At 35.9% G+C, this 20,387-nt stretch overlaps 1 protein-coding gene and 1 long non-coding RNA gene across 3 annotated transcripts in view; one reads left to right on the top strand and one right to left on the bottom strand.

Moving 5' to 3' along the window:
- Positions 1-27: 27 nt before the first annotated feature.
- LOC116248236 (uncharacterized) lies at positions 28-7,517 on the bottom strand. 2 transcript variants are annotated; one of them, XM_031620907.2, is made up of 6 exons: positions 7,180-7,513; positions 6,981-7,064; positions 5,801-6,032; positions 5,379-5,476; positions 2,293-2,400; positions 28-305 (listed from the first exon to the last, which is right to left on the bottom strand). In XM_031620907.2, the coding sequence occupies exons 1-6, from the start codon at positions 7,336-7,338 to the stop codon at positions 144-146; spliced, it is 843 nt and encodes a 280-aa protein (XP_031476767.1). In that variant the 5' UTR covers positions 7,339-7,513; the 3' UTR covers positions 28-143. The 2 variants fall into 2 exon arrangements, with proteins under 2 accessions (XP_031476767.1, XP_031476776.1); XM_031620916.2 differs by lacking the exon at positions 2,293-2,400 and having other exon boundaries at positions 7,180-7,517.
- A 279-nt stretch (positions 7,518-7,796) lies between these two features.
- Positions 7,797-20,387, top strand: part of LOC116252783 (uncharacterized) — a 32,790-nt gene continuing 20,199 nt past the window's right edge. The window contains exons 1-2 of the long non-coding RNA XR_004172291.2: positions 7,797-9,910; positions 19,860-20,049. This is a non-coding gene — a long non-coding RNA (uncharacterized LOC116252783). The remainder of the gene's footprint in view (positions 9,911-19,859; positions 20,050-20,387) is intronic.

The following is a 20,387-nucleotide window of genomic DNA, read 5'->3' as shown; positions in this document are numbered from 1 at the left end:
CCTTTCTTTCGGCTGGGATTCCTATCATAAAATAAAGCTGTACCTTCTCAAATTATCATCTGACATTTTCATTGAACAGCTCAGCCGCAATTTACAGCGAGAAGATAAATAAAGGACAATTATAGGTGTTGGACAAATACAAACTAAACTACAATATCGAATGTAGCGCAATGCTGACACTTGACGTATAAAGCAGTAAATCCAAACCTTGTCTCCAAGCAAAATTCAGGTTTAGCTCTACATCCTTTATCCAAGTGCTCTTCTATGACTTTCCCCAGCCTATCTCTGACAAAATCCAAATTGACCTGTCATAGATAGTATAATTATGGTTAATTAAAGACCCAGAAAGTAGGAGTTGAACCATGCTTCTTTCTTGAATTAAAACCATTTGACAAAATGTGGCACAAAGTAAAGAATGTATTGGTTGTCACCTGGAGAAATACAAAATAGGTACACTGACATGAGCATTTCTATAGCAAAACCTTATAATAGTTAACGATTAAAATGTTTTCCTTTTCTAGGAAAAACCATTATCCACACATGCAACACGAGTAATGAATGTATTAATTGCCATCTCGAGAAGTACAAAACAGGTAGGTTAACATGAGCATTCCTATAGCAAAACCCTGCAATACTAAAAAGTTAAAATGCATTTCTTTTCTAAGACGTTCAAAACTATCATGTGCTTTCTACTTGTGAACACTAGACCATCATGATGAAAGTATCACTCAACTTGGTTTCAAAACAATCTCCAGCAGGACCGATATGCACCTCCTTCAGTATCAAACCAGGTGCATGTGAATTTCAAATGGTGGAATAGGCCACCACACTGTTAGTCCATCAAGGGTCAGTGGTAGAGACATATAGCTGAAGAACAATCCACTCGTGTGTGATCTTCAATCCAAGGCAGCTTATTGTCAACCCTAAACCTGTGCTGATGTGGGACCAGGAGATATTACAAGTCATATCACAGTTGACTTTGCTGTGGACTTTGGTTGAACACCCAAGCAAGATGTTGGCAAACTAAGTACCTATTTGGTCAGAATCGATCTGCTAACCAAGATGGCCCTGCCATCATAACTGTGATTTTAAATTTCTGACAAGTGACAACCTTTATAAACTTGATGAGCCAAAACTCAAAAGCTTAAATGGTATCCAACCTTTCAATCTATTTGAGCTTTTTCTCAAAGACTCGGACCAGTCATAAGCTAAGTCACCTGGACATGCCTGGGTTAGCTGCCGATTCGGCACTGGTGTGGCGGGATTGTTTGGACACACACCTGACCCAGTCAAAGGTTGAGTCGGGTGAGGTCAAAGTGAGCGGACGTCATATCCGCCAGCAGTTTTTTTAGTTTTCTTTTTTAAGTTTCATTTCATAAGCCCCGACGGGGTTTCAGAAACCCTGTTTCAAGTGCTGCTGCTGCTCTGGGCTGTGCATCCATTGCCCGACGACCTCCGGCGACAGCTCCAGCTCCTGCGACAGCCTCTTGTTCAGCCGGTGCTCCTCCTGCGACTGCTACAGTACTCTGGCGACTGCGACAGCCAGCCTCTTGTGCAGCTACAACTCCGGCGACAACTCCTCTGGCAACAGCTCCTCCGGTGACGGCTTCCATCCAGCGACAGCCAATGTTTACTTCTCCAGCAAAAAATCGAAATCAAGTTTAGGGTTTGTTTAATTTTTCTTGTTTATTCCCTAAAATTTAGATCTTTACTGTAAATTGTGGTTGTGTAATTTAATTTCTTAATTAATCTTCTTCACAATCTTCAATCGGTGTTGTTCTTATGAACTAGTCCATTTCTTCTATGTTGAATTGGTGATGTACCCTTCCTTTCACCATCTTGTTTCTGCCCTATATTCCATGCTTCTGTTTATCTTTTCACAAAGCCTATTGTTCCTCTTTTCACTAATTTTTCTGCTATGCATGTAGTGCTGAGTCTGCTGACTTCATCCACTGAATGCACTAGTGTTCCTATAACCTCTATGGTTTACATGCTACCGAATGACTGAATGGGGCTGAAAGTTTAATCAATATGCAATTTCCAGTGCTCCATCTTAGTTATATATTAGTTATATTACAACTAACTTAATGACACTTCATAAACAATTAGTTCCATTTTTTCCAAAGATGTACAAACAATCTTACAGCCGGCACAGCAGCAATAGTTATGGTGTTCATAATGACAAGAAAAACAATATTCCAACGGAAGCAGCCTACCAAATCCAGGTTTAAAAGGAATTCTACACGTGAGTGTACTATGTGAAGCATTGGGAGGTGTGGAACTTTTGGGTACCTTATCACTTTGAAGATCAAGTTGAAGCTCACATGATCGACAATACACTATATGTTGATCCTCTTGCATGTATCCCCTTGTGCAGACAGGGCACCAAACTCGATCAACCTTGCAGATGTGAAAACCAGCATCACGCAACTGACAGCAGTTAATGGGTCAAGTAAAACCAACAACAGGATCTTAAGGAACCACAAGTACCACCATTTCAGAGGACCTATGTCACATAGGTACGGGTACGGGTGCGGGTATGGGTACTGGTGTGGGGTACGGGTACGGACCATTTACAAAAAATTTGGGTGCGGGGTACGGCCATACACATATATATATATGTCAAAAAATTTCAAAATGAATAACATATTCACAAAACACAGTATGGAAGTAATTAACATACAAATATATCAGCTTTCTTGATTCTCCGTCGCATCATCAAGATTAGAAGGAGCAACAGGTCACGCTTTTAAGATATATTGACATCGCTATGGTTATGGCTCACACTATTATCGAAGAGTCAAGTTATAGACAAGGAATGGATTTTCAAAACATTGTATGGAAGATTTTAAATGAAAAGTTGTGAGGAACTATGTACAAGCAAGGTTTAGAGTAAAAAAGGAAACAAGAAAAGAGAGGGGGATTTTTAATTTTCAACTAAAAAACTGGACAACTTTGGACTTGGTCAAAGCTGACCGAGTCCTAAAATGGACAAAAATGATCTCGGGTACGTTGACCGTACCCAATACTGCGTTGACCGCACCAGGGCCGTACCCGTACCCGTACTCATACCGTACCCGTACTCATACCGTACCCGTACCATACGGTACTCCTCCTTAAGAGGAGTACCCGTGACATAGCAGAGGACCAGGCTACACTATGAATTTAGGACAAACGTATAGGTGAATGACAATAATGTTAGAATTGGTTAGAGTAATGGAAACAAAAAGCATATTTTTCAATCCAAAAAATCTAAAAGATTATAATTTCCATGTAACAATTTTAGAATTGTTTAGCATGATAAAAATAAAAGCATACTTCTGCACCAGAAACATGAAAGGTTAGAGTTTCTCACTAACTTCTCCTAATAAACTAGCTAAAATGCACTTTCTATGACAGTACTAGTAGATACTGATGGAAGGAGCAACTATCAATGCAGATGCCACATTTAAGCGAAATGGCAAAGTTACCGCATAAGGATACACATTATAGAAAGCAAAGCCACCTAGACCCTTCAGGACATCCAACTGTCCTCCTTCCTAAAAGCCAAGTGAGTCCATACTTGCCATGTTACCTTTTGGAGTTCGAGTTGCCACCATATTCACAAATATCACAATTTTTCTCAAAATTTCACATTAAAAACAGAAAATAAGGAAAAACATGGAAATTTCTCAGTATTTTGAAAAAAAAAATGAAGAGAATCTGTTTTTCACAAATTTTTGTAAAACATAATTTCAATATGTTTTAAATTTTTGGGGGTTGCTTTAATATTTTAATAATTATTTGGAATTTTTCCTAATGATTTTAAGAAAATTACTAAAAAAAGTATAAAATTACATAAATTTTCTATTTCTTTTCTTATGCTTTTAATTGAATTCTTGATATTTTTTAAGGAAAACAAACTTTCAGATTATTACACAAGAAAAAACTAAACTACAAACTCGAAACCAATCCTTATGACAAAACGGTGCAATTCTAGATAGATTCTGAAGCCTACCAACAATGTATTATATTCTATGGGCCACTAAAAGACTTAAAAACCACAATTACATTGTTGGAGCCCACGGCCCACAGAACTATGCTTCCAAAAAAAAAAAGAAGCTAGACCCAGAACTATATTTGTGACAACCACATAGTAAAAATAATCAGATTGTAAGTTTATCACCAGTGTGCACAAAGTATGTGCAATTGTTCAAGTTTCAATTTTCTGAGTTTTTTAGGATAGCTGCAGTAGATAAAACACCACCAAAAGTGCATGCAGTATTCTCATACCATTTTCCAGAACTTCATTCAGATGATTCACGGTTCAGCTTTCAACCTTTTTTGTTTAAAAAAGAACTAGAGTTTTTCAGCCATAGAGTCAAAGACATGTACAGTTCTACCTATGAAAACTCTTGTTAGTACTGTCATAAGAAATGTACTCAAGAACATATGCAGTTGTATACCGAGTTGCCTAATTCCAATAATGGTACCTCCTAGAGCTCGCACCAATACAAAAAAAACATGGTGACATCAAGAGTCGGCACCCCAGATGCAAGGATAGATGGACTCCTGGGGTATTCAAGGCACTCTTATTATGTAGAATCTGGTGATCCTGCAAAACTTGCATCCAGTAGTGAATCACGTAGCAAGGGAGGATTGACAAAATACCATATCATATGCCCTTTCAACATGCATATGAACACATCCATAGTTCAATTCTCCAATTGTATTGAATCTCACTCCTCATAACATGCAGGCAAACAAACATACACAAAATTGATTTTATAGATAAGTGGTGGAGCCAGGAATTTTTGGCTGAGAGGCACTTAAAGTCACCAACCCTGGTCTGGCATGGGCACCGCATGTGGCCGGACCCTAGTCGAGCTTCACCTCAATATAATTTTTGACAGGCTGGTGCAGACAGTGACCCATAGCTCCTGCTGTAGAGTGATTGATAGGGGGGAACACAGAATGGACAGGCTATTTTGCATTGTTCCATGGATTTCATGGTTTACTACATAATGCAGCAGACCCACAATGTTCTCCCATCCACTCTTTGTGTGTTCCTGTGGATGCCACAAACGTATTCTGTTCCCAACATCCTTGGAATGCTAATCAAACAAGTTCATACTGTCCAAGAGAGATCATTTTCAATTTTGCCCTTGACGTGAAATTATAGGCATATATATAGTAAACAAGTATAAACATAGTGGTAACATGGATCAATTGAACTAGGAAGAAGGAATATTCAATGACCAGTAACTTGTTGCTTTAGGAAAGCATGAAAGGTCTAGAGATGTTTGTAACTTCAACATGCATTACTTCCTATCTCAAAAAAGTATAAAGTTCTGTCAAATCAGAAGCATAATGAGTTAACCAGACCAGCCTTAAGATACCTGTTTTTCATTAAGTTGCATATGCTCAAAAACAGCTTGGGCCAAATATTTGTCTTCATCGTCTACTATCCTCTCATAATCTTCTAATAATTGTCTATCTGTAAAGTATTGAATAAAATATAAAATTACAGAAACAAATAACATCCTAGTCACTAAAAGAAGCACCCTAATCAGACAAGCATATAGAAGATTATCATGACATGAACATTTCATGTGCTCCAGCAGTTACTTGCATTTGCTGGATACAAGTTCAAAATTTCCAAACTTGTTAGCAGAAACAAATATGTGAAAATTATTGAAATAATTAGCAGATATCAAGTACCTGTAGATGAAAAGGATAAAAAGAAAGTGGTATTGGAGTTGCCAAAATTAGAATACACCAAAAGCAAAAATGGATTGGTGATCAAGAATGATTTATTTACCTCTTTTGATAACCTGAGCAGCAATATCTTCATGAAGAAGCCTTTCCATCTCAGTCATCAATTCTATATATTCCCTTTCGTTTGACTCACAAATCACATCTAGACTATTGAATTCCCACAATGGATCATCACCACTGGTCTCTGAAATTTTATCAGAGATGCCAAAAGTAGACTGTCTGATTTTTTGGTATTCATCGCAGACTATGTCTCTAAAAGCTGATGTGACCATGTCCTATCAAATATATTGGCATGCAAGTTGTTAGGACATCTGCAAGAGAAACCATGGCACTCATTCTTACTGATACTGGATTATGTATATATCTGAGAATGGAAATGTTTCTTATAGCAAATTAAGGTAGGAATATCCAGCAAGGCAGGCCTATGATTCAAAAATATGACAAGAAAGAAATTTTCTTGATCTAGCATACAGAAAGATTCTTATTTTTGTGCTTAAATACATCAATATACAAGTCCCTGGTTTGCAATTCTCTAATTGGTCATGATATTCCACGATTCTGCATCAGACAAACAGAAAGAGGATGAACTACAGAACATGCAGAAAGCACAATTCCCTTGATCGTCACAAGGAATAATTGAAACTGAAATGAGATAACATATTGCTAGCTCCTTCGATCCCAATATCAAATGCATCTTGAAGAATGGAAATTGCAAAATTATGTGCACTAACCATTTGTCATCATCAAACTATTCCTGCAATTCCTCTAGCATCATGAGGCCACTAATTATTCAGCCACACGGATCTAACATGGTCGTTTGACTGCTATCAGCAGTTACTAGCATGAATGGCTTCTTGGAAAATGACAGAAGTCAACTTCCATGTGGACTCGTTTACGATGAATAAGAATACCAGTTTTAACTGAACGTCAACAAGAGTCCCGTAGTTCTGCTTGTCTAGAAAAGTTAGACAACATGAAAGCATCCATTGGCGAACAATCCGTAATTGTGCCATATCCTACAGATTCCTGATTGAATGAAAGCATGTAAACACCTTCTCGTCGAATAAATTTTCCCCTACCAGTTCATGATTCACATGTAAAGCAGATTGTATTGGAAATCAAGGACATCGCTATTCCTCTGTTTGAGAGAAACAAATGGCCTCCTTATTCTACATGAAGCGACAAATCACTCTTTCGCGGAATTTTCGAACCGGTGGAATCACCTGACTTAGTTGCTCATTGTGCCGGAACCTCCAAAGCAACCTTTCTCGATCACGCCGAACCCTCCTCAAACAATTCTCTCGAAGCTGCAAATCATTCAATCAAGTTCTTCAACTAGCAAGGTTGCTCTACAAAAGAATCAAATGAAAAACGAAATATATGTTCCTGCATTACCAGAGGGGGAGAAAGAGAGGGTTTTACCTTGTCTTTCCAATTAGGCTTGTGGGTTTTGAGAAGCGTCCTTCTAGGGCGATGTTCGTCCATCCTATCTCCGTCAGGCTTCAGATTTTGGGGATCCTGTTCAGGTGGGATGGCTGCACAACCGACATCCATCTTCGGACCCTCAATAGATTTGTGCATTTACTTCCAGCCGAACGAAGAAGAGGAGGACGGCAAGGAACCAAAGTTGCCGAAGCCTTCTAGTTCCTCGGCTCCCTGGCGCCAGAAAATTCACCGCACGAGCCCGCGAAATTTCGAGGTAACAGTTGTAGCGGTGTCAGTATCCGTTTCGTGTCCGTATCGCTTGGAAATTACAAATCACCGCTCGAGCTTTGCATGTTTTAATGCGACTACCCCTTTTTTCTTCAGACCTGAGGTTGCTGTCGCTTCTTCATATTTTTCTCAATTATTTGGCCGGAGATGAGGTTGCAACCCTTTCTCCTTATTCCCCTTTCTGATAGCGATGTTGCTTCAGCAGCTTCTACATTTCCTTGTAAATTTTCTTATTTAATTATTGTTATTTTTTTATAATCTTTTACAAAGACCTTAATAATAGTGACGAACAGCGATGATCCCATCTTTTTATGGGATTGATTTTACTTGAATAAATAAAAAGAGTGTTTGGTTATTAGTATGGAGGAGATAATGAGGTTCTAGGTTATTGTTAAGTGGTAATAAAGAGATTTTTTTTCCCTCTTGTGTATCTTTATTTGACAAACATATAAAAAAATTTCAAATGGCTGGTTCTTCGGCGAAGGGTTTATTATGGCATTCGCAAGTTTTTTATGAAATTAGTAGGAAATTAGCACCACTAGTGCATGTAGGAAGAGAGAAGGAGCTATTAAATCAGTAACTTATACTTTTTAGTTAGTTCGGAAATTAAGGCTCAAAATCGGTAACTAATGTAAAAGGACACATGTAAAAGTTGAAAAGTTGTTCAAAAGTGGTGAAGGGTTTTATGCCTCTTCAAAATTTATAAAAGAGGTTTCATTTGAAAATGTACAACTTTTAAAATTGCGTGATACTTTTAAGGGTTATTTCACATTGTTATGGTTTTGTGAATCCGTCCTAAAAATATTTCATAAAACTGAATGTTATGACCCCTAATTTTTCAAAAAGAAAAACTGTAGTTCATTTTTGGATTTAAAACCTAGATCCAAAACAAGTTAACAATTATTCGATCCAAAATAAAAATTCAAACCCATGCTTTTTTACCTAACACAAATTCGAAACTCAACCTTAGATGCCAAATTTAAATCTAGAACCCCGACCTACACTTCTTTTGGGTTGGACCAGTGTATATGGGTCGAGAATAAACCCTGACCCGATCTTATAGTTTTGTATCACCTGGTTTCTTAGTGAATTGGGATGAGACCACCGAGTCAACGGCATGGGACGGTCGACCAAACCAGGTCTGACCGTTCGACTCCCATGCGCAAGGAAGATCGCATGCAACAGCTTCCACCGCCTCTGCTGCTTCAGGCGACTGCACGAGATTCTGCCAGCAGGCGAGCAGTTTCCCCGGGCGACTGCACGAGATTCCGTCAGACGGTGCTTTCCATCTAACACCGTCGGGTGATTAACATCGATCGGGCAAAGTTCCAATACCAAAGCAGAAAGAGCGAGGGAGCGGACGGCGTCGAGTATACAACACTCTACAGGTGAGGAGGCTTGGTAGGCGATCAGCAGGCAACAGTGTGGATTTCCAATGCACGGCGTGAATGACCAGCGTGCAGTGGCAAGGAGATTCCCGATGGAGGGCGTGAACAACCGGTGGACTGCAATCATTCGATCAAGGTGTTATCTCATTCTCTCTCCAACGGGCAGCAACAAGTGGGTGAATCTCCCTTCTCTACTTAAACCCCCATCGATGAAGAAAGAGCAGCGTTTGATCATCTTAAAAAGTTACAAAGCTCTGTCAGTCGGAATCTCTTGATCTTCAGCTGCCCTTGCTCTAAAACAGAGTATCCCGATAGCTCTGTTCAAACCGATGCCATGGTTACCACCAATGCCCAAATGCCACCAAAGTGCTCAGGTCAGTTCCTCATTTTCCTGTGGTTCTGACGAGCCCAAGATTGACCGGTGTCGTGGCTTCTACCTGCTCGAATCATCAGATCTCCTGCCACTGGTCTGCTTCCTACAGAACCCTTCCCCTATTCGCACGAGGCAGAGAGTTCCACCTCCAGCGGCTGATCATCTGGGTGGCGCTGTCACCTTCAGCAACCAATCACCGTCATATTGCACAGATTGCACCGCCAGTGTGTTACGGTTCCATCGGACCGGAGCTCGTTGGAGAAGTGGCCGGAGTCGGCCGGAATAGCAAGTTTTCCTGTCGCCTGTTCCTGTGGTTGTCATCCCTACTATAGCAGGATACAGCTCTGCTCAACGGGCCATATCTTCGGATCCCATTGTCGTGTATTCGCAAGAGTGGGCTCTCTCTCTTCTTGGTTTTCTTGCGGTTCCAACAAGCTATAGAACGAGCAAATCCTAGCTGGAAGCAGAATTTTGTAGGGCTGTGAAGCTGCCCCTGTCTGCAGGGCAGGCTCAAAACGCAGCACTTACAGTCTTGGCTGCAACAACGTCCCCCACTTCGCCCGACCTTGTTGCTGTCTCTCCTTGGCATCTCCGGACGAACGGTGCTGCTTTTTCGATAATATCTAGTCACGGGGGACCGCTTTAAGATCTTCCGAAGTAAGAATTCCTCTCATTAGGGGTATGTGACCAAATCTCATTCCATTTTTTTTTTTTTATTTTCTCTCTTCTTCGTCTCCCCATGGGCATATGAGATAGCTGTCAAATCTCTTTTTTTTTTTTTTAGAGTCAAGAAGCTATACCGGGAGCATGAGAAGATGAGATGATATTTCATTATATGATTGAAACATGTTCTTTTGTTGTTGAATGCTGTTTTGTTTTGAGATATTATTCATGCATAGTTGATTAATTTTATATTTTAAGTCATTTCTTGATTTTTAATTTCATAAAGACACATACGTATGTACATGTTATTTACGTATATGTGCACATGATTATGTTCTTTATCATTCTCTTTCTATGTTTTTACATTTTATTTTATAAATTTTCATATACACATGAATACACATATATATGTGTTTTATTTTTTTTTCTAAAATCTTTTATTTTTCTCTTTAAGTTAAATGTCTTCTCCTATATATATATATATATATATATATATATCTATTTCTTTTCCTCTAAAATATTTCTTGCTCTTCGAATCAATGTCCTCTTTTTATTAACTTTCATATGTGTATATGTGTGATAGTATGTACACGTATATGTGCATTTCTCTTTTTTTTTTTTTAAATCTTTGATTTTGTGATTTTCAATATCTTTTTCTCTCTCCTTTCCCATACTTTTCTGGTGATCAAATTTTTCCTTTTTCCATTTTCTTTAAACATTTTCCTCTCATGATCGAAGGTTTTTATCTTTTATTTACCGACTTCACTCAAATCAAAGCTCAAATATTAACCCACTATTGGATTCATGTTTGATGGTCTACATCCCCATTCCATTTTCAAAAAGTTTTCTTTCTTCATAAAAATATTCATGACAATTATAAAACAAAAAACTTAGATGTATGTGGTGGTAGGAATGCTCTTAGATGAATGTTATGGTAGGAATGAATTATTTTCTTATAATCATATAGGATCAATGTATTCATGCATTTACACTTACTTAATATCAATTATGATCACAAGCATCTCTTCACAGAACTTAAGCAATATGAGATAGAGCTCTAACTATGAAGTAACCGAATTCGAGCAAAATATCAAACCTACTTAACGTCTTAAGAGAATACTAAAGTGACTTCAAAAGTGATCTCCAAAGTTTTTCAAATATTTGTAAAGATTTCTCAATTCAAAATTTCTCAAATAAAAATGTTTTACCATCTCAAAAGATTCTTCAAAAGTTTCTCAAAAATTTGAAACATCAAATCTTTGACATTTTCTCAAACACTACACCGCAAATAGAATGAAAAAGATGTTTAAACCAAAACGAAATGCATCAAGAATAAGCATAACCCTTGGATTGATTATCCCCGGTAAAGGCACCGGGAACGATCGATCCTCATACCGTCGGGCGAATCCCTTTCTCTTTTATTTTCTAAATAAAAACTTATTTTTTTAAGCACTCCAAAAAACAAAAGAAATTTTGGGGATGCGAACACTGAATCATTCTCTGGGACAGATTTATGGCATAGTAACAATGTATTGCTGTTGTTAAACGACCCCTTATGTTCTATATAAATCCCTCCTTAAACTTCAGCCGCATTTGCTTTTCCACTTAACAAAATAATATTTTGAGCATATTTGTGGACATGCAGTGGTTGTTGTCAGTCTTGTTCATTTGTAGCCAGGGTCAATTTCTATTGTATTAATCTGGACATTCAATTTCAATAGCAGTATAGTGGAGGAACAATATAGCTAGGTATGGTTTGTTTGGTGGTGCATGAAAAAAATCTTCAAAAAGAGAGAGAAAGGGAGTGTGTGTGAAAGACAAGTCATAGACAACTCAATGTTCACTAGAATTTTGGCACCCTCTTGCAAAGGCATACTTGTGACCACTATTGTTAACCAAAAGTGCATTCATGTTAGGCATGAATATGTGAAGTGTTGGGTGGTTAATTGTAAAGTTCCCAAAAGTTGGGTGGCATTTGTAATTTTTCATTCATAAATGATATGAGGTACTAATTTGCCATGTGAGCTTCTAACTTTAAGCTATAAAAGGATCTAAAATAAATACTTATTAAAAACTTCAAAAAGTTACACAAGTTTTAGGGGATTATGAAATGATAGCTTATAACAGCCTGGCTCGCTTTTACACTAGATTTAGACTTCCAGTTTGGCATGTCTCAACCCCGTCCCTGGCAGCTTTGGTTGCAGCACCCAAGGTGTTAAGAATAAGGATAATTAACTGTTGAACCAACCTCTTTATAAGTCTTTGAAGATTCTTTCACAATCTTTAATGTGACTAAACTTCTCTTCCACCCCGACATTAAGGTACATGTATTTATGCATGTGGGACCCTAGACATGAGTGTTGAAGTGGCTTTGATAACAATTGTAATAACTCAGCCCACTCTCACACTAGGTTTATACTCTTGGGTGAATCTCAGTGCATTCACTAATATTTTCAATTTCAACTTCAAAAATGCTAGGAACCATAAAAATTTACACACTTGGCCAACCCCATTATAATTCTGGAAGATAAGACTTGAATAAGGAGAAGATGTCAATAGGCATCTGAAAGAGGGAAACAATATGCAGTGGACGTAAACCCTTGCGTTTCTAGGCCATAATGAATTAATAAAAATAATAACAAATGAAGAAAATGAAAGGATAATTAATTTTAATAATTAAAAAAATATTAAAGTATTAGTGGACTGGTGCATTGCTTGTGGACCGTTGCAATGCTTTGGTTGTTTGGAGGAGACAATTTTATGCTGTACTTCTTCTTCCATTCTTTGTTAATTTTGTTCGGTGTTTGCTTCTGAGTTTCGGTGCTATTACTTATCATGTACATCAACTTCATTATTGTTTGTGTGCTTTTGAAATTTTAATTGAGTTCGACGGTATGTCGCATGCCTTGTTTTATCTCATGTACACATGTTGGCTTCTTCGTTACTTTAACAATGTGCATATGTGATAGATGTATTTGTTATCTTAATAGCATGTATATATGATATGAGATGCTTGATTCATGTATGATGAGTATGATATAGCGTGTGTGATGTCTGCTGCTTACCATGTTTTTCTTTTATTTGCTGGGAATTTCATTCTTTTTGCATGCCATCATACCACCATTTGCGAGAACATTAAGATGCTATCGTCGTGCATGTTCTAAGAGATATACATACATAAGAACATAGAGAAATGTACATTCATGGCTTGGACATGGCATCGGGGCAGCCACCACATCTCAGCCTGATGGCAGAGGGCAGCAGGACACCCTCTGCTTAACCGTATCATTTGAAAAAAAAAAAAAAAAACCAAAAAGAAAGGGGGTGGGAACCTTGCTGCTATAGTATTTGGTCCTCTCCTTTAATCTCATGGTTGTCTTTATATTTCCTTAGTTTGAATGTGCCTCATTCCCTTCTGCCTATTTGTTTTCATTAAAAGTATCTTTAGTGGGCCCTGAAGTTTCACTAACAAAAGAAATATATAATGATAATGAAATGTAATAATGGTAATAGTGTCTGAGCTCAAGAAATAACCTGTTGTAACCATGCGTTCAAGGTGCAATGGGTAAACCCTTGGCCATTGCAGAACTAAATAAACAATTAAGTAAATAAAAAAGGACACACACATATATCTACATATATAGGGTTTATATTCGGGCATGTCTGTGCGGCCAATCTTTGGTGGCCATTGGCAGATGCCAGAAGTGGCCCATGCTAATTCAGGCTGGCCAAACTCTTAGAAACCCTGAGTCTTGTCTCAATAGACAGCAATCAAACAACCTCTAAGGGAAGGAAGAAGGGGAAAAAAATCTAAAAAAAATAACAATAATGAATACAAGTGTGGGCAAAAGTATCACATGCATTGGGGAGACAAATGAATAGGAATGTCAGTGGATCAGATTCAAATTAGATATGCCTTTTACCATATCCAGATTTTCAGATATTCAAATTTGGTTTCAAATGCAAATGGACAGAATCTTATACCATATCCGAATCCGATTCTTAATTCGACATATGGATCAAATCCAAATCTGGTTTTTAAATTCAAAATCTAATTCTGATCCAAATCCTTTTTCTTAGTTTGACATATGAATCCGATCTAAATCTGTCATTTGAGATCCAAATCCGATTTTTCTTATTTAACATCTAAATCCTATTTGAATCGATCATTTAAATTCGAAATCTGAATTATACTCAAAATGTGAACATGTTCTGAACCCGATTTTAAATTCACTCATAAATAAAATTTTAAATCAAAATTTTAAATATATGAATTGATATTCTAAGTAAAAAAATCCAAAATTTGATTAAAACTTAACTGTGAAATCCAAAAGCCTAGATATCCAAAAAACTGTCAATGAAAAAGGAAAATTTTTAAAAGGAAAAGGAACATATCAATCGCTAATAAGTTCTTTTTATATACATGGTACTAGTAATACCCATACAAGTACATAAATACAATGCAAATCACTTCTCCTTTGCATCTGTGCTTGGGACTGACATTGGTGGAGCTAAAAATTGTAATATAATATATAATCTATTATTTGTTATTATTTTAAAAGAATGAAAATGTTAAACTAAAAATTAGTAAAGAGTTTATAATAACAATTATCACTATATTAGATAAGACTAAATAACAATAAAAAATAACTATAAAGTTCTTCACAAAATTTTGGATCATATTTTCATCATATTGGCACCATGTCCAAGATAAATATGAGTAAACAAACCTTCATTGTGTATAAAATTTACTTAAATGAATACATTGGACATATGTAAATATAAGTTTTCATTGTTATAAAGAATGCATACAATCATATAAAGAAACATACCTCTAGCTTATCAATCAGCTGCAACATATATATCAATGTAATTGGTGCAACCTCTTCAAGCAAAAGTTTGAGCAAATCAGAATCACCTAATAAAACATGTAAATAAGCATAAAAAAGTTATGTTCTTCAAAACGTCAGTATAACTTATTACCTTCAATTTGATAATACAACCAATCTTGTGCACATATCAAAGCTTCCATGGTCTTTACACCTAATCGACTTTTATATGAATAAAAAATGTGCCCTCCTTGTACGAAATGTTAATTATTGATGCAATTGTTGACACAAGAATAGCCAAAATGTCACATCTCATGTTAGATAATACATGGCATTTAGATGCATTGATTTTTCATTATGTCAAAATATCAATTGGATTGTTCTTTGGATAAACATGTTCCTTCAAATATAACTCTAAATGTGATTTTTGTGCTAACCTTGTGAAAGTTCTTCAAGCAAATCATATAATGTTTGGTTCTAGGCTTCTTATGCAAAGAAAGCTCGACTAAAAAAGCAAAGTTAAACGCATCATTATCTTTATCAACATTAACAATATAACTAGACATGTACTCATCACAAAGATCACAAATATAGTCTTTGATTGTAAACGCTAATTTGTTTCATCTTCATAAAATAGCTTATAATAATATTCAATCATTTTCATCTTATAATGAAAATAAAAACCATTGCAACTACTAAAATTATATTGCAGATGTCCCAATGCTTGTTGAACTTTTACTTCATCCTATTCATCATGCTTGAAAAATGAATATTTGAAGTTGAACACATTATGTTAATTTTCCTATTTATTTTACAATATGCCATAAGGAAGATGTTGGGAGATATATTTGTAGTATCATAAAATTTTGTTAGACAGTTATGAATAATAGTAACCTCCCTCCACTCATCTTTACTTGATGTCAAATACTGTGACAATGAAGTTTCTAAAAATGACTAAACACATCTTTATATGTCAACGCTACATCAAACATAAGATATGTTGAATTTCATTGAGTTAAAACATCAATACTCAACTTTTTTTTATAAGAAATTTTCACATGACGTACTGCATCAAAAATTTCACAATGAGTTTGAGACACTTTAATATATTTAATACTTTCGCGGATCTTATCTATTGCACCACTTATTTCATTTATAACATCTTACACAACTAAGCTAACAATATGAGCAGAACACATAACTTGAAAAAACTTGCCATTATAAACAAATGCATTTTTTTAAGGAAGCTACTTCATTAATGTCATAACTATATTGACATTTGTAAAACAATTATCTAATCATGTAATTTGAAAGTAACTTACAACTAATGTTCCATTTCAATAAACAAGCTTTGATAACCAATGCAAATTTTTGTCGTGTGTGAGGAGTCTCAACAATAACAAAATTAAGAATTTGTATCTCTCAATCATCGTCAATGTAATGTGCAATCAAATACATATAACCTGTTCTAACAAAAAGAAGTTCATGTGTCTATTGTGAGACTAATTCTTCCATTAATTTTTCCTAAGATATCATGTAACTTTGTCATTTCATTTTGTGAATATGTATACAATCTGTTCTAATAGTGTTGCATAATAATAATTTGAACTATGGTTGTAAGCCTTGGACAAACTTTTGAAAAGTGAAATAACTAACTATGGAGAATGGGTACTCATGAAGAATATCCATATCAACTAGATCAAGCCAGTTTTTCTCTTCATCAAATTTAAATGTACCAGTAGAACTTCTTCCATCTTTAATCATTTTTATTAACTATGAGACGTTATTGGCCTAATTCTATGTTAGGCATTTTAGGACATGTTTTGATGGTTTTTTCAAATCTGTGGTACCCATTTTACTGTTACAATAAAAAGAAACCTTGCAATGATGGCAAATAGTTTGTTGAATACTTGCCTCATTTACTGTCCTGTCCTGCTGAATTCATTCTATATAGGTGATCTTAGTACTTTGGCCTTTGGAAAAAATACTAGTCTTAAAATTATTGTCGTACATAGAACTAGATACATTGACTAGATGTTATAGAGTCTATATGCTGCATATATAAAAAAACAAAAATAAATAAATAAAGAATGAAGTGTAAAGCATAAGAAAGAAAGATTAAGTGTGTGTGTGTGTGTGTGTGTATATATATATATATATATGTATATAACTCTACCTTACCAATTAAGGAGGTTTCTTGGGCATCCCCTCTTGACTCAAGATTAACAAAATTGGAGCTTTCTACCATGATCGATGGTAAGATTATTGGTATCCTATCATTCTAATAGAGCAAGATAGACAAATTAAATTATGGCCAACTAAGGACATATCTCAGACAAGCAGGTTAAGACTAACCAAGAAGCACATACTATTCCATAGTAGTAGATAATAAACTTATGGAAAATAATAGACGGATGAGAATTAACAATAACATTCAGAAGATACTTGTAAATATGTGGAACATACCAAAACATTATAAGCATCAATAATTTTATTAACTATCAATCATACATATGTAAAGATTTGGGAAGATCAGATGGTGACAGATGTAGCTTTTGATTGGGTTCTCTCCATCTAGTACCACCCAAGACTTTGTGAATAGCTAGCTTGTATGCACTTCTAAATGGCCATGAACATGGACTTAGCTTATGTCATTGAAAACAAATTTAAAGAACACCAATCAAACATATGACAATGTTAATTGTTGAGTAGGTTCTTGGGCATCCCCTCTTGATCAAGGTTAGCAACATTGGAGCTTTTTGCCATGATCGATGGTAAGATTATTAGGTATTCTATCGTTCTAGGAGAACAACATACACAAATTAAATCATATCCAAACAAAATCATATTCCAGACAAACTAATTAAGACTAAGAAGCACATATTATTTCATACAAGTAGATAATATAAACTTGTTGAAAAATATAGACAAGACTTAGCAATAACATCCAAAAAGACACTTGTAAATATGTAGCACATACTATAACATTGTACACATCAATAATTAATAACTATCAGTCATCTGCATGTCAAGATTTGAGAAGATCATATGGTGGTAGAGGTAGCTTTTGATTGGGTCATTTCATCTAGTACCACCCCAAGACATCATGGATAGCTAGCTTTATGCATTTCCAGATGGCCATGAACATGGATCTAGCTTATATCATTGAAAATGAATGTAATGATACCAATCCAATATATTGCAATGTTAATTGTGGAGGAGGTTCGTGGGCACTCCCTCTTGACTCAAGGTAAGCAAGATTGGAGCTTTCTACCATAATCGGTGGTAAGCTTATTGGGCATCCTATCATTCCAATAGAACACCATACATGAATTAAATTATGGTCTCATATGATCACATTCCAGACAAGCAGATTAAGACTATGAATTACATATTAATTCATATGAGTAGATAAAATAAATTTATCAAAAAATAATATACAGATGAGAGTTAGCAATAACATCCAAGAAGACACTTGTAAATCTGTCGAACATACCAGAACGTTGTGAGCATCAATAATAATTAACTATCAGTCATCCGTTGTCGAGATTTGGGAAGATCAGATGGTGGCAGAGGTAGCTTTTGATTGGGTTCTCTCCATCCAATACCACCTAAGATATCATGAATATCTAGGTTGTATGCATTTTTAGATGACTGTGAAAATGGACAAAACTTATGCAATTGGAAACAAATTTAATGACACCAATCAAAATATATGACAACGTTCATTGTCTAATGTCACATCAATAGTCATTAATTTTTAAGACATTTCTGAGAAATCAAACAGTAGCAAGAAATAAATAACATGTTTAGTTGACACAAATGCCATGCCGTAAATTAACTAAATTATGCTTGAAATATGCAGGCTTAAACAAACAAAATTTAGTTGTTGTAGATATGATTTTTACACATCCTTAGTCGACGTGCAATGTGCACAAACACACAAGAGCCATTATTAATTACTTTGTCTCTGGTACTTAACTTATCCTCTCATAGCTTGATCACACTCCATAGTTCATATGATTGCATTGCCCTCCATCAAATCAATCAAATTGAAAAATAATTTGATCCATATTGTGATCATAGTTCCCAAATTCTTATCTAATCACTAGCAAATTAAACCCATGTTACACGGTTTCATTTATGCATATTTTATCATCCCAAACACAATATTTTTCCAAATCAACCATATCACAAGTGAGTACAGTATAAAATATTTCTGGGCATCTTTGGATTGCACCCTTCCATATCTAACACAAAAAATTAACCAAGCGATCAAGAAAATTTGATGGGCATAGAGCTATTTCTCTTTTATTTTTCTTTAAACATGAACAATAAATTTGATGAGAAGAAAACATATTGACGTATGGAAGTAAAGGGTAGAGAAAAAAAAACTTTTCTTTGTGTATCTATGAGTGCTTGAAGGGGTTCTTTAATCTCTCTGCAAGTCTGGATGGCTGCAATGTGTCTTGTTGGGGATGTTCTCTGAAAGAGCAGAATGTCAACGTGTTGTTAAAACTGCTCTTGCTTTTTAAAGGAGTAGAACACCAAAAAGTACTCTGTAACTCTGAACAACACAAGTACTGCTATAGAGAAGAGGACGATGGCAAGAGAGAGAGAGAGAATGAGAGCAAGAGAGAGAGAGAGAGAATGAGAGCAAGAGAGAGAGAGAGAGAGAGAATGAGAGCAAGAGAGAGAGAAAGAGAGAGAGAAAGAGAAAGAGAAAGAGAGAGAGAGAAAGAGAAAGAGAAAGAGAAAGAAAGAGAGAGAGAGAAGTGGATTATGGATCTCTATAGTTTTGGAAAGCTTATGATGGCAGAAAATCCTAACCAATAGTTTTGGAAAAAGTGAAAAAAGGAAATTTAGGAAGTTAAGTTGTATACATTTATGAGTTTCTATGGATTTTAATTTATTCTCTCATATATGCCACTTAATTATCCATCTTGGAGTCTTGATTGACCAAATCCATGATTTATATCCACTAAAATAATATATGTTACTCCCGGTTGCTTAGGGCATTAGTCGCACCAAACAAGAGTTCCCTACTTTTGCCTTTTTTTGTGCGAGCATTGGATAGTCCTCTTCCTACAAGGTCATGGGTGAATTTTTTACATGGACATTTTTTTATTAGTGTAGAGTCTAAGAAGAGAGAGGGAGGAAGACAAAGATTGGTACACTCACAATACCCTAAAAAGTAAGGATAGAGAGGGAGGAAGCAGCGAATGTAAGAAAAGGAAAGAGGTAAGGGAGAGAGAGAAAGGGGAAAATGCTGGAGAGGACAAAACACATACTTCGATCCATTCATCTCCTATTGCAGATATTGTGGGTATGCATCCTTATCATTGGTAGTACTATTCTTCTTTTTCTTCTTCTATTTATCTATTACTTTCTCTCTATGTTTCCCCTTTTCTCTTTTCCAACATTTCACTTCTGATTTATGATCACTAGTGCCTTCAACCTCCATGTCTGGTTTAAAGGTTTGGGTCACTATTTTGATTCAAATCTTTTGATTCAGTTCAACTAATTCTAGATTTTTTTGTCTGATAATTTAAAGTTTCTGCATTTTTAAAGAAAGGCGTGATTTGATTAGAACATGAAAAAGCCTGACTGCAAAAGTAGCTTCTACACTCACATCCTTCTTCAATTTGCATTGATTACTGGTAT

Source organism: Nymphaea colorata, chromosome 1 (assembly GCF_008831285.2).
Source record: "Nymphaea colorata isolate Beijing-Zhang1983 chromosome 1, ASM883128v2, whole genome shotgun sequence".
Classification (NCBI taxonomy): Eukaryota; Viridiplantae; Streptophyta; class Magnoliopsida; order Nymphaeales; family Nymphaeaceae; genus Nymphaea; species Nymphaea colorata.
This window is presented reverse-complemented; position numbering and strand designations above follow the sequence as displayed.